This window comes from Pyrus communis, chromosome 3 (genome assembly GCF_963583255.1).
Source record: "Pyrus communis chromosome 3, drPyrComm1.1, whole genome shotgun sequence".
NCBI classification, from domain to species: domain Eukaryota; kingdom Viridiplantae; phylum Streptophyta; class Magnoliopsida; order Rosales; family Rosaceae; genus Pyrus; species Pyrus communis.
In genome coordinates, this window is record NC_084805.1 from 27,556,446 (window position 1) to 27,569,537 (window position 13,092).

Consider the following 13,092-nt stretch of genomic DNA (forward strand, 5'->3'; position numbering starts at 1 on the left):
CGAGAACAATTTCATTAAACTAATCTAAATTATTGAGACGAAAATTCAAGCTTCTGCCTTTCGGGGGATAAGTCTCTCTGATCCAAAATCCCCACTGTACTCCAACCCCTCACTTCTCCTCCCGCCATGGCCATTTCCACAACCTCCTCCTCTCTCTCCACTCTCTCTTCCCTCTCTCTCCACCCTTCTCCCCGCCTCTCCCTCCTCCCATTCACCGCCGCAGCCACCCCCGCAACCAAACCCAGGAAACCCATTTCCCTCTTCCTCTCCTCTTCCCGACCCACCACAGTTATCTTCAATGCCGCCGCTTCCGACGTCGAGACCTCCTTCTTTGACAACGAGGACCCCGAATTCGACGGCGTGTTCGAGCCCCCGGAGGCCCCCGAAAACTTCGTCCCCCCGCCTTCCTTCGATGAGGATTCGACCGAGACCGAGGACGAAATCGCCGCCGCGTACGAGGAGCTGTACGGCCCGGCGTACAGCGGCGTGACCATGCTGGGGAACGACATTTACGTGATGGACTCGAAGGTGAAAAAGCTTGGGGCTTTTGGGAAGCTGAAGAAGGAGAAGATTAGAGATGGGTTCGAGGAGAGGGTGGTGCAGGTGAGGAGGGTGACGAAGGTGGTGAAAGGAGGGAAGCAGCTGCATTTTCGGGCGATTGTGGTGGTTGGCGACAAGCAGGGCAATGTGGGTGTTGGCGTCGGGAAGGCCAAGGAGGTTATCGGTGCGGTGCAGAAGTCTGCGGTGAATGCTAGAAGGAACATTATCAGTGTGCCCATGACCAAGTACCTGACTTTTCCTCACAGGTATTGCCATTTCGATTTCTGGGTTCTTTCGATTTATTTTTGTTTGAATTTTGCTTGAATTGTTTGTGTTTGATCTTTTGGTTGTGTGGGAAATACTGCATTTTATGTGGAATTGAATGTCATTGCATTTCGGGCTATATTTGGCTATCTGCGTATTTGTGGTCAATTCTGTATTTCAGTTGGGTTTATTTCAATGACGTTGTGTCAGAATTGTGTGAAAAATGATACTTTTGGTCATTTGATGGTGTGGAAAGTTCTACATATAGGAATTCATAGGAACTGAAATCGAATGTAACTGCAAATTCTTAGAATTGAGTATAGACTGCATATCAGTGTGTGAAATATTTGAGACAGGATGGTGATTGGATAAACTTGGAGTCTGAGGTCTGAGACAATATGGGGAGTTGAAATTGGTTGTGAGTGTGGTTTGATCACATTGTGTGCTTGCTAAACTTGAACTAGTATGTGTTCTCCGAGTCTTATGGTTGATATTCGGTGAGTCACTCAAGTGTCGTTTACACTTGAAGTAGTCTGTTCACCATACATTTTCTTGTGAGGTTAATTTAGACTACTAGCAATATTGTCATTACACTGGGCGAGTCCAAATTAAATGTGCATAACTTTGTTCAATTCAAACAGAAGTTGATCCAGTGTTTTTGAGAGCAAGGATAATATATATTGTTTGGTTTGTGTGGTTCCGAGAAGAAGCATTATATGATTCAGCCCAAAAGGGTTTCGCTCATCTTGTTTTTGGTCTTAACAAGTTAAGTAAGCTCTCTCCGATTGAGAGAAACAAACTATAATGAGCTTTGTGTGATTGTTGATGGAACACGTTAGGGAGCAAAAGGTTGTTTTCGTTCTTTTCTTTGATAGGGACTGTTTATATTCTTATCATGGTCCGAAAATTGAATGCAGTTAATGACGATCGGACAGAAGCGATTGCCTTCCTATTCTTCAAATTTTTGCATCTCCTATTTTGTTGACTCTAATAAATCGCAGATCCGAGGGAGATTATGGAGCAGCAAAGGTGATGCTTAGGCCTGCTTCGCCTGGTACTGGAGTCATTGCCGGAGGGTCAGTGAGAATAGTTCTCGAAATGGCAGGTGTCGAAAATGCTCTTGGGAAGCAACTTGGAAGTAAGAATGCTCTCAACAATGCTAGAGCCACTGTGGTTGCAGTACAGAAAATGAGGCAGTTCCGTGATGTCGCTCGTGAGCGTGGTATCCCGATGGAAGAGCTTTGGAAGTGATTGAAAAGAACTAAGGAAAAGCATTTATTCTGCCTTGTAGATTTTATTAAATCAAAATTCTTGTAGTGCAGGCTTCTTGTGTCGCAAACTTGCAAGAGCACAGCCCACACCTCCCTTCCTTTTTTTCGTTTTCCCCCCTCCCTCCCTCCCTCCCTCCCTTCCTTTTTTTCGTTTTCAATGAAGCTTTTGATGTTTCTAAACTTGGTGTAGGCTTATCATGTTTCCGGAGAATCTCCAATACCACGTTGCATTCAATGTGAAATGAACGGGTGAGACTAAAGGAATTGATAATTATACCTTCATACAGAGATGCGACTAGAGAAAGATTCATACCCCAAAGCTTGCATATTATTAACGTGTGGTTAAATGTGGCGAATTGCTTAAAAATAAATTTTACGATGGTTTTTGTAGAAAGTTCTAAAATTGATCGAATACCTTTGACTACTGTTTTTCAATAGAGGTGTTAGCGGGTTAAATAATTAATTGTTAGGAGAAGGAGAACCGGGTGGGGGAGTTGATCCAGCAGTAGAATATATAGGCATGATTTCTTTCCAGTGAGGTAAGTCGTCATCTAAAAGAAAATTTAGCACGACATTAACATGCGCCACTTAGCGATCATTGCCTTGATTGCCCCTCCAAATTACTTGTTCGTGAGACCAAAAAGAGAAATTTTGGGGTCCAAACATTAGACCCCGTCAGTAATACAACACCACACCCAAGAAACCAACCGTGCCCACCCAAACCACCACCACCCCCTCCCCACCCAATTTCAAGGCCCACCAAACTCCTCTGGTCTCACTACTCTCCCTTTGGTCGCTGTCCAACCATTGGACAAAGAATCGCTCGACCAAAAGGGGCTGAGTGAGGCCAATATGCAAGAGGGATTAGCGAGATTGTTTGATCGTAGAGTAAGGTGGCACGGCCAGCCGCACCTAGAATTTCCCCCTTTTTGCCGTACACTATTCGTTTAGTGCAAATATTGTGCTAGCCAATTGGATTGGTAAGTGTAAGTAAAAGCTCCATAGTTATTTGAGGTATGTCTTCCTCTTATAGCAAGTTTACCTAACATGGAAAATTCAAAATTGTACGGATTCCGGGACAAAGCTGCATCCTATTCAAGGTCAAGTTTTGCCAACCTAAGCCAATCCGTTACTAAATCAATCATAAAATAAAAAACTAGAACACTATGCCAAAACTAAAGCAATAAAATGGACATATTCCACCACCAAACATTGTGAAGCGTTCGGTGGTGCTAAACCTAGTTATTCACAATTCTGAGAATGGTCGTTTCCCTGTTGAGCCCACGGAGTAGGCTTATTCAATGGGCTCAACACTTGGAAAAATAACTCGGTAAACTTTTCTTGTTTTTTTTTTTTTTTTCTAAAACAAAGGAAAGAAAATTGATATCTTTTGGTAAAAACTAGTAAAATTGTAACACCATGTGGCAGTCTACATAAATTTCTCCAAGAAAGCCACCAGAAAGATCAACCTACTATGTTAAATCCCACTATATATTCGTTGCCTTTATGCCTCACATAGTCTATTCCTTTCCTTACATAAAGATAATGATGACACAAATGGAGAAGCAACGCTAGGCATCTATTAATCTTAAAAGAATAAAAACAGAAAGTAAAGGGAAAGCATCCTTATCGGAATAAACGAAAGCCAATGCTGGAGGACGGTATATATACCGATCTCTAGACATTGTGATCCCAACACCATCAGAGAGATGAGGTTCTTGTTCCAGTTCCCGTGTTGCTCGTGTTTCTGCTTCGTCAAGCCCAAAACAAGCAAACACAAGGAGAAAGAGGCCAAGACTGACTGAAAGATGCAACTCCTCTCTTCGATATCTCTCGTGAAACAGTGCAGAACTCTTCAGCAACCTGCTTGCTGTTCTGACAACCTTGTTGTCTTCTCATGCCTCTCGAAATGATTGTATCACAACTGTAATTGTCTTTGAATGAAGTATAAGATGCCCTTTTAAAGGGATTTCTCCTCCTTTTTCACAACGCCTTCTCTATTCTCCTTTTTATCAAATGGCGCTAAGCCCATCTCACGGATTTGATGTTCAACAGAAACCAAACCAGTCTGCGCAAGAAACCTGCAGCATAAAATCAATCCACAATTCAAGAAGGATCCATGAAATAATAAATTCTAGCAAGTCATGCAAATTTTAACCTCCACACTAACGGATTTCAAACAAAATGACAAAATACATGCCTCAAAAATCTTAAGTTTGGACTGCTTGTGCTTTTTCTTTACTCGTTCTACTTTAAACCCACAAATGAGAAAAAGTGTACCAAACACCACCACCTCAGAAACATTGAAACACAACTTAATAAAATGTAAAGACTCATCAAATCTATCTTATGTCGTAGAATATATAAAATTGTCTGCAAAGTTTAGCCCTGTGCTGGCTTGTACAGAGTACCCTTAGCTTTGCCCCTAATTCCATCGGGATATGTATAACAAGTGCCCATAGTTCCAACCCCTGCTCCAAAAATATAATTTAGCCCTCTCAAACCTCCCTCAAAACAATCTTTCTGTCGGTTGTATCAAAAACATTGAAAATTAAGGACCTGCCTCGAGTAGAAAAAAAGGTTGGACACGCTAACTGATACTACAAGTATAAACTATAAGGGCTAAAAAAGATGAGAGAGTAGCAGCTCATATATCAAGCAAGTTTTCCCCCTCCGTGTATTACAACAACTTACTATGCCTTAAAATCAAGGCACGCAATCTAATAACATGACAAAGTAACCACTATTGTTGACCGATTAGCAAGCACAAATCCATTTCTGGGGCATTCACAAAGTAACTTAATATGTTCAAACACCAGCACAACTCATCAAACAGGAAGTATAGGTTGCAATGTGAGCTATAGCATACACATAAGGTAGCAATTGGAGTTAAAAATACGCTGATGAAATTGGTAAGATTCGAAATCACGGTGACTAAATGTGATTTTGAGCCAAAACACAGCGACCAAAACCGTGTTGTACACTTACAAACAGTTATCAACAACACACACTAATTCCATTACATACCCAATAACACAAAGGCAAAAAATTACTCAAAAAATAAAGCACATTGATCCAAAAAAAGCATAAAAATTAAACAAAAGAGGAACCACATTCATTCACCCACATCCAGATTTACCAAACTGCTAAACTTAAAGGGAAAAAGTAAATTGTGGGTAATTTACTCGAGATACATATTCAATGAACTTACCAGCTAAGAAGCAGGAAGAGGGTCGCAGTGATAAGAACAAGGAACGCAACGTGAAAAACCAACCAAGAGTCACTGGAAGAGAATGCCAAACCCAGCATCACAGTAAGGCACACACCCAGCATCACAAACGCAAATCTCAGCGTCGTCCATGTCGGACCCTGCAAAATTCAATCACCCCCCAAAAAAAGAAGCAAACTTTCGATTACCCCTTTTCATTTTTGGCAAGAACTGTTCGTAATCGTAGTAAATACGGAAGCGTACAGAAAGAAGGGGGAAAGTGCGCGTACGTTAACGCCGGGAGCTAGAGCGCCGAGAAAGACTGCGTTCGCCGACGATATTGGTTCGGGTTCTTGTTGCCTTTCGGCCATCGGGGTTTGGATCTGCGACTGCCGACTGGCGAGCTGAGAGGATCTGAGTGCAGGGGAGGTGTGGGAAAGCTGGAGCGGTGACCTTTAACTGGTGGGAGAAAAAGAAAACTTTTTATTATTTGTGCTTGTATTGAAGTGGAAGAATGCGTCTGTTGTGTGACCGTCTTATGATTGAAGAATTTTTTTTTATAGGACTGTAATAAGGTCAATAATATTTTATGGCACGGAATGTTGGGCGGTAAAGTATTAACATGTATATAAAATGGGTGTAGCAGAGATGAAAATGTTTAATTGGATGTGTGGGCACACGAAAAATGATAAGATTAGGAATGAGGATATCTGAGGTAAAGTAGAAGTAGCCGAAATTGAGGGACATATGAGAGAAAATCAGTTACGGTGGCTTGGACATGTGAAACGAATGCCTACTGACGCTCCAGTTAGAAGATGCAATTACGGGACAAAGATTCAGGGCCGAAAGGGTAAAGGAAGACGTATGAAGACTTTGAAAGAGACTAAGAAATGACTTAAGAGTACTTGAATCTAACGGAAGACGTGATACAAAACCGAGTGCAATGACATTCTAAGATTCATATAACCATCCCCCACTTAGTAAGAAAAAGCTTTATTGTTGTTGTTTGGATTGAACGGTATTTTCTTGGAAAATTTTAAGAGACAAATGGTAGATATCCAAGTTCTTAGGTATAAAATTTTAAGAGACAAATGACGTTATACCGCACTGACAGAAAGTAATAATACTTATGCATAAGTTTGATCCCTTCTTATCCCCTTCCTCTTAGCATTTAACAATTTAATCCATTGACGCTATTTGTCAAAAAAAAAAAAAAAATGAGTTTTTAGATATACAAAAGTTAGTCTTCATCACATTGTGGACTGCAGGAGGATTTCACAATTTCATCTGCTTGCGTATATACAAAAATGCAGACATGGATATTTCAAGACTATCGTATCAACTTTTACGTGTTAAAGTCTCTCAATTGTCCATATAACTAGGACCTCTGGCAGCAGGATCATGCTGCAGTTTCCTTTCTTTCTCCTTAAGGTACTGCAGAAGCGGCTGCTGCTCGTTTCTTACATCCGTCACAGCGCCACACCCGTAGGGGATTGGTCTTTGGTAGCCAGGAAAAGGCGGATTCAATGGCAGGTTGTTCATCTGCATTGGCGGATTAGAAGCCGCGTGATGTCCCCATCGGTTGAAATGATTTAACCTGGAAGCATCATAATCGTATAAGTTTCCGGGGTTACTGGGCGGATACAGAGAATTTGGCCATGCATGGTGGCCAAGGTTGAGACTCTCTCTGTACTGACGGAGCCATTCTGATGAAGTCATTCGATGCCAAGGTGGGTACTTATCCATGAAATTTAGAATGCCGGAACTGTAATCAGGTAGTGCTTGAGCTGCAGTCCAGTTTGCATAGCTGCCTGCCTGTGAATGTGTCGCGTTAGCGTCACAGAGATTATCTGTCATGCTGATCCCCACAGAGCTTTTGCAGTCGCTGAAACTAGATTCGGTTCCACCATCAAACCAAACAGCATCATCTGGCAATAGAGGAGCAGAAGGCACAGGAGTTGTATAAGTAGAGGAAGAGGAATGAGTGCTCAAAATTTCGTGACTACTGATAGAATATTCATTTTCATTGATGGACAGACCATCCAGATATTCCGAAGCTATTTCCTCAATGGGGCTCAAGCTCGAGCCACATTTACTTATTTTGCTTGTGCTTTTCTCGGTATTACTGTTCAAATTTCCTACATCCAGGACCCAAGCATTAAGAGAGGGAGGCCCGGCTGTGATTGGAGTTTCCAAAAATGGCTGTTCCTTCACAGAAGGCTCCTGCTGTTTAAATGGCATGTTGCGCCGAAAATTAGTGATATCAGCATGAAAAGATAAGGGATCAGTCTTGGCCTGGTTTTGCGCTATAAGAAGTGATGTGGCACGGCGCAAGCACTCATCAGAAGTTACACTTTGATCCGCCATATCTTTCGTAGGGTATGGATCCTTTATAGTAGAGGAAATCTTGAGTGGTGCTGAGTTGTGTCTTGTAAGAGGCCTGAAGAGAATAACTTCTTCCTCTTCTGCGTCAACAGATTGTCCGTTAGAACTCAGATTTTCCCCAGCAATCATCTGTTTCCTGCATTCTTTCAGCGGTTCGTGGATATGAAGACTAGGCATTTTCAGTTTACCATCAGAGTTGTTGGACTCGAATCCTCCCAGTTCTTTCCCGTCTGCATACTCATTCGACTCTGCCATATAGACTTTGGAAAATTTTCTTCGAGATTTGTCATAGACAATCCACTTTTGAGAACCAGTTGATCTGTCTGCAATTTTAATTGCAGCCTTGATGATTCTCTGAGCACGACAATAATTTCCGCTGTCATAATTGTCAATATGTTCCGGATGATATGAGAAATCTAGTGATGCATGAACACAATCTACCGGTGCAAATCCCCTCAGCTCATAGTCTTCCCACAGAGGAGTACCTTCTGGATACTTGGCCTCATCCTCATTGAGGTTGAATTGCTTCAGAAGATCAATGAATGCACCAAAAAAGTAAGACATCGCACTTCTGCATTTTTCATCGACCCCATACATTTCTGCTCCATCAAGCACGACGACTAGCCACTCCACAAAAACAAGCACAGCTGGTAGAAGGGGGCAAGTCCCTACTGCACCAGCCTCTGAACATCTTTCAACGAACCGCCCCATGAAAATGAATGCTGCAGTCAGTGCCAATTGTGTCAGTTCCTTCTGCTGGATATCGATTTTGTCAGTTGATCCTTTAATTTCCGGGGTCTTGATTAGATTCTGTGCAGTAAAGACTAGTACAGAAACAACTTGGAGTGCTCGAAAAGGGCCTCTTCTAACTGAATCCATACGGTGATATGGCTCCAATGCAACTTTTAGCTCTGTATCTTCTAGTGCCATCAGTGCATCAAACTCTCTCATAGTAGACGCAAAAGCACAGGGGAATTCATCCACACTGCCCACATACAAAATTCCATAGAGAACGTCAGAACATAAGCAACAAAGAATTTGATATGTAAATAAAGAATTGGAAACACAAGCATAAATCAAATGCAAGTAGTTCCAATGATCCAACATTAAATGGCCTTGATTACAATCTTCGTCGAAACATCACTTTGCTCAAGCAATGTGAAGCAAGTTAACAACCTAAGTAACAATGTAAGCTCAAGTTAAAGATCTATTCGGTTTTACAATCTTAGCTGCTATGGATTGTGAAACCGAATAGAATTAAATGAAGACGATCACAATGACAAGATAAGCGATTACACAATGACATTGTAACAACAAAATGAGGACGATCACAACTCTAACAAAAGATGCACCATCCAAATTCAACAGTTACATGTAGCAACACTCCATAGTGGTTAAGTGAGTACCTTGATTTAATGTGAAAGAAACTTAACATTCCAATAATAAGAGACCATAACTTTGTATCATCGCTCGACTGTGAAATAGTCTGAACACCGGTTCTTTCAGACGGGTTTAAGAAATTAAAGTGGGCCTCGCTTGAAAGAGAATATACATGAGATGACCTGCTCTGCAAGATCGTAAAAAGAAAATGAGAACTGTGAAGTATGAATATCAGAAGGATATGACATTAGTGACTAAAAACAATAGATGTTTCTGTAATTTGTCAGATTTTACCCTTTCAAACAGTAGGATAAGGTTACCCCGGGCATCAGGGAAAGGTTCTTTAACAGCTAAACTTCTTATACAGTGGTACAAAGCGAGGAACTCGTCACCAATATACGTTGCCAATACAGCCAACTGCAAACAAACCCACATGTAACTTTTAACTGAGTATTGTTTAAATAACACATGCAGATATCATAAAGAAATTTAGGTCTTGCAACCAAAATCTTCAGGGAAATAGTAATCTACCTGATTGTGGGGGTTTCCACTATCTGACCAAGTTGCTGCCGCTTCCAAGTAGTGAGTGGCCGCAACTGACCAATTTCGGGTTTGCACATCAGGCTTTTCATATTGTTCACTGTATCTAGCCAGATCCCCGAGACACACCAAAAAGCGATGGCACAAAAATTGGCACTTCTGCATCTTTTTCTGCTCTGCGAAAGTAAGGTCGCCGCCTCCCTTTCTATTTATCACAGACTCTTCTGGGAGCCTCTTACGTTTACTTATCTTCCCAATCATATTCTTGTAGAATTCAATTGCTTCTGATAGAAAGAGTTTAAACCCTTCTATATGAATATCATTTCGTAGCACCACCATATTTTTGCTTTCTGCATTCACTGAGCTTCCTTTTATTCTTTTGCGAAACTCATCAATATGCTTGTAGTGAAGCTTCCACAAAGAATATTCAATGTCTTGAAATTCCAACTGCTCATGATCACTCAATATGAGATTCTCATAACTAGATCGCACTTCGCAGTACAAGTCCTGGACCTCAGAGTTCAAGAGTCCTTTGGAATGGACCACACCCCACAACTGGTTTTCTTTGGTTGCAACCTGAAAGGTGAAAAGTTTCAACATTTTAGAGACTCACAGAGAAAATTCGAACTACAATCATCTCTGAACTTTGAGTCGGTATTAAGTAGTACCAAATGTGGCTGCAGAATTACCTCAATCAAAAACTTGGGTCTATCTCTCTGATCTTTGAGGGGCAAAGGTGAAATCGCCTTCATGTTTAACGGGAAAAACTTCTTCAGCACTTCTTTATCTCCTTTGTGCACGCTGCAATATGCTTATGGCATAACACATCTGTTGGTGAACATCACAAATTAGTGCCCTTTGCAGTTGCAAAACAATGGAAAATCACTTGATTCTTGCAAAAGGCAAGAAAAAAAATCAAAGTATGAGGAGCATTTGCCACAGGAAGTACCAGATTACAAGAAAATCGTGTTTACAACTATATCTTGAGCATAATTGGACAACTAAAGGTGGGAATAAAAACCCTAAACTGAGCCGAAATCGAAAACCACTAACCAATTGCATGGAAATTTAGGGAGGGATAGATTCCTAATCTGGTAAGTAATCAAAAGTTGAAGTGAAATCCACTAAATTTCCAAAATATCAATTCCCAAAAGAGAAAAAAAGGAAAGAAAGTAGACCTGCTATTGACTTTTAGGGTTTTAGCCACCCAGAAGATAATGATCATCATCATGCAACCAATGAACGTGGAAACTGGCCTCCAAGCAACAATTTGTCCAACCCTAACTCTGTTCTAACTTCTTTAATCATGTTCAATTGGTCAATTAACTGATAATTAAATATCAAATTCAGAGCAGAAAACAGCAAATGTAAAACAAAAACAGAAATTATGCAATAAATCCTTGTAAAATTCAGCAAAACAAAGTTCAAGAAACAAACTTTTCAACTTAAAATGTTGAAAAGGAAGAGAATTGCACCTCCTGAGAAAACAAACAAACAAACTCTGCAGTTAAGAAACCAGCAGCCAAAGTTTGAGTCTTTAACTGATGCTGCAGAACCCACCAAACAGAAAAGCTAACAAATGGAAGGGGAGAGAGTGAGAGAGAGAGAGAGAACCAAAGTTTGTCTTTAACTGATGCTGCAGAAAAGCTCAGAAATGGAAGGAGAGAGAGAGGGAGAGAGAGAGCCAAAGTTTGAGTCTTTAACCGACGCTGCAAAACCCACCAAGCAGAAAAGCTCACAAATGGAAGGGGAGAGAGAGAGGGAGAGAGAGAGCCAAAGTTTGAGTCTTTAACCGACGCTGCAAAACCCACCAAGCAGAAAAGCTCACAAATGGAAGGGGGGAGAGAGAGAGAAAGAGAGAGAGCCAAAGTTTGAGTCTTTAACCGACGCTGCAAAACCCACCAAGCAGAAAAGCTCACAAATGGAAGGGGGGGGGGGAGAGAGAGAGAGAGAGAGAGAGAGAGAGGAGAGGAGAATTAGGGGCTTCCAACTGTAGAGACGAGAGGTTCAGTTTGGAAGAGAGAGAGGAGAATTGGGGGCTTCCAACTGTAGACACTAGGTTCAGTTTGTAAGGGGGGGAGAGAGAGAGAGAGAGGAGAATTGGGGGCTTCCAACTGTAGAGACTAGGTTCAGTTTGCAATGGGGGAGAGAGAGAGAGAGAGAGAGAGAGAGAGAAGAGGAGAATTGGGGGCTTCCAACCGTAGAGACTAGGTTCAGTCTGGAAGGGGAGAGAGAGAGAGACAGAGAGGAGAATTGGGGGCTTCCAGTCCAACTGTAGAGACAAGAGGTTCAGTTGTGAAACAGACAAAGTAAAAGGTGGCTGATGATGATGAGACTCATCAGAACAAGTCTGCTGTCCGTTATCAGCTATCTTTCTTACCCGATTTTAACTTATTTTATTTTTCATTTTCCAAATTCTTTCGTCTTTAATTTGTAATAAAATAATTGATTATCCAATATTAGAATGTGGAAAATAAGATAAAGTGGCTTATCATCATGTGACTCATGTCCAAGCATCAACCTTCACCGGACTAAATTTAGAGAGGATGACTTGTAGTTCAAGCCAAGGTAGTAAAAGTCCAACTTGTTCATATGATTAATATGGTACATTGTTGTGAAACACCATCTTTTTTATATCAAGACAGAATTGCATTTGCATTCATAATTTAGGGAGTATATCTAATATCAAGAAAGTAATGTATAATTTTTTTTAAGGAACCGTTTAATTAAGAAAAGTGCTTAAAAGATTGATATCGAATTTTTTGCGATGAATCCTTTGATGAATATTATTTTCTTTGGGAATGATAGTAACCTTCTCGTTTTATCTTCTCGATTCTCCTTCTCATCCTACAATGTGAAATGACAATTTGAACCGTCTACTATTTAGGTCATTTTTTAAAGATCACTCCTGCAAAAAATTAGCTAACTCTAAAATTGTTTAATCATTTAATAGTTGTACACTAGATAAACGAATCATATTTCTCACTTAAACACTAAAATTTTGTCGAGGCTAATTGAACGGTTAAACGATTTCTTTTCTTTTCTTTTTTTTTTTTTTTTTTTTTTGGCAAAGTTGATCTTTAAAGTGTGATCTAGAAATTAAACAATTCAGATCATAAAGTAACTTAGTAGAATGATAAGAAAAGCCAAGAAGGTAAAACGAAAAAGTTCAAGCTAGACGGTTCTTAGTATCTCCTAATTTTCTTCTTTAATCCATCAACATATTTAATGTTTTTTCATACACTAATCATTTGAGTTATGGGTTAGTGGCACACGTGTACGCAATGAAGTGGCTGTAGTGTCCCTGGTAGATAGGGTAGTTTGGGGCTAGTGTGTTTTTGTCTTGTGCCAATCACAAATGCTTGCATGAGCTTAGTCATAGATTCATAAATAGACCCCTACTTAAATTGAGACGAAAATGCCTTTGTAAATTTTTTCGGTTTCAGAAATGTGAACTATCTTGACAAATTTATTATTATTTTATAAAAAATCTTCTTAGTTAAC

At 40.5% G+C, this 13,092-nt stretch overlaps 3 protein-coding genes across 6 annotated transcripts; 1 reads left to right on the plus strand and 2 right to left on the minus strand.

Moving 5' to 3' along the window:
• Positions 1-28: 28 nt before the first annotated feature.
• Positions 29-2,201, plus strand: LOC137729955 (small ribosomal subunit protein uS5c-like). The gene is made up of 2 exons (XM_068469006.1): positions 29-806; positions 1,806-2,201. Exons 1-2 carry the CDS (start codon positions 127-129, stop codon positions 2,053-2,055), a joined length of 930 nt encoding a protein of 309 aa, XP_068325107.1. The 5' UTR covers positions 29-126; the 3' UTR covers positions 2,056-2,201.
• A 1,332-nt stretch (positions 2,202-3,533) lies between these two features.
• Positions 3,534-5,789, minus strand: LOC137730219 (uncharacterized). The gene is made up of 3 exons (XM_068469287.1): positions 5,574-5,789; positions 5,287-5,444; positions 3,534-4,156 (listed from the first exon to the last, which is right to left on the minus strand). The coding sequence occupies exons 1-3, from the start codon at positions 5,652-5,654 to the stop codon at positions 4,036-4,038; spliced, it is 360 nt and encodes a 119-aa protein (XP_068325388.1). The 5' UTR covers positions 5,655-5,789; the 3' UTR covers positions 3,534-4,035.
• Positions 5,790-6,494: 705 nt separating this feature from the next.
• Positions 6,495-11,635, minus strand: LOC137728777 (nonsense-mediated mRNA decay factor SMG7-like). 4 transcript variants are annotated; one of them, XM_068467539.1, is made up of 6 exons: positions 11,203-11,635; positions 10,278-10,416; positions 9,580-10,164; positions 9,343-9,465; positions 9,075-9,235; positions 6,495-8,653 (listed from the first exon to the last, which is right to left on the minus strand). In XM_068467539.1, the coding sequence occupies exons 2-6, from the start codon at positions 10,338-10,340 to the stop codon at positions 6,646-6,648; spliced, it is 2,940 nt and encodes a 979-aa protein (XP_068323640.1). In that variant the 5' UTR covers positions 10,341-10,416; positions 11,203-11,635; the 3' UTR covers positions 6,495-6,645. The 4 variants fall into 4 exon arrangements, with proteins under 4 accessions (XP_068323640.1, XP_068323639.1, XP_068323637.1 ...); XM_068467538.1 differs by having other exon boundaries at positions 11,131-11,635; XM_068467536.1 differs by lacking the exon at positions 11,203-11,635 and adding an exon at positions 10,767-11,195.
• Between the last annotated feature and the right edge of the window lie 1,457 nt (positions 11,636-13,092).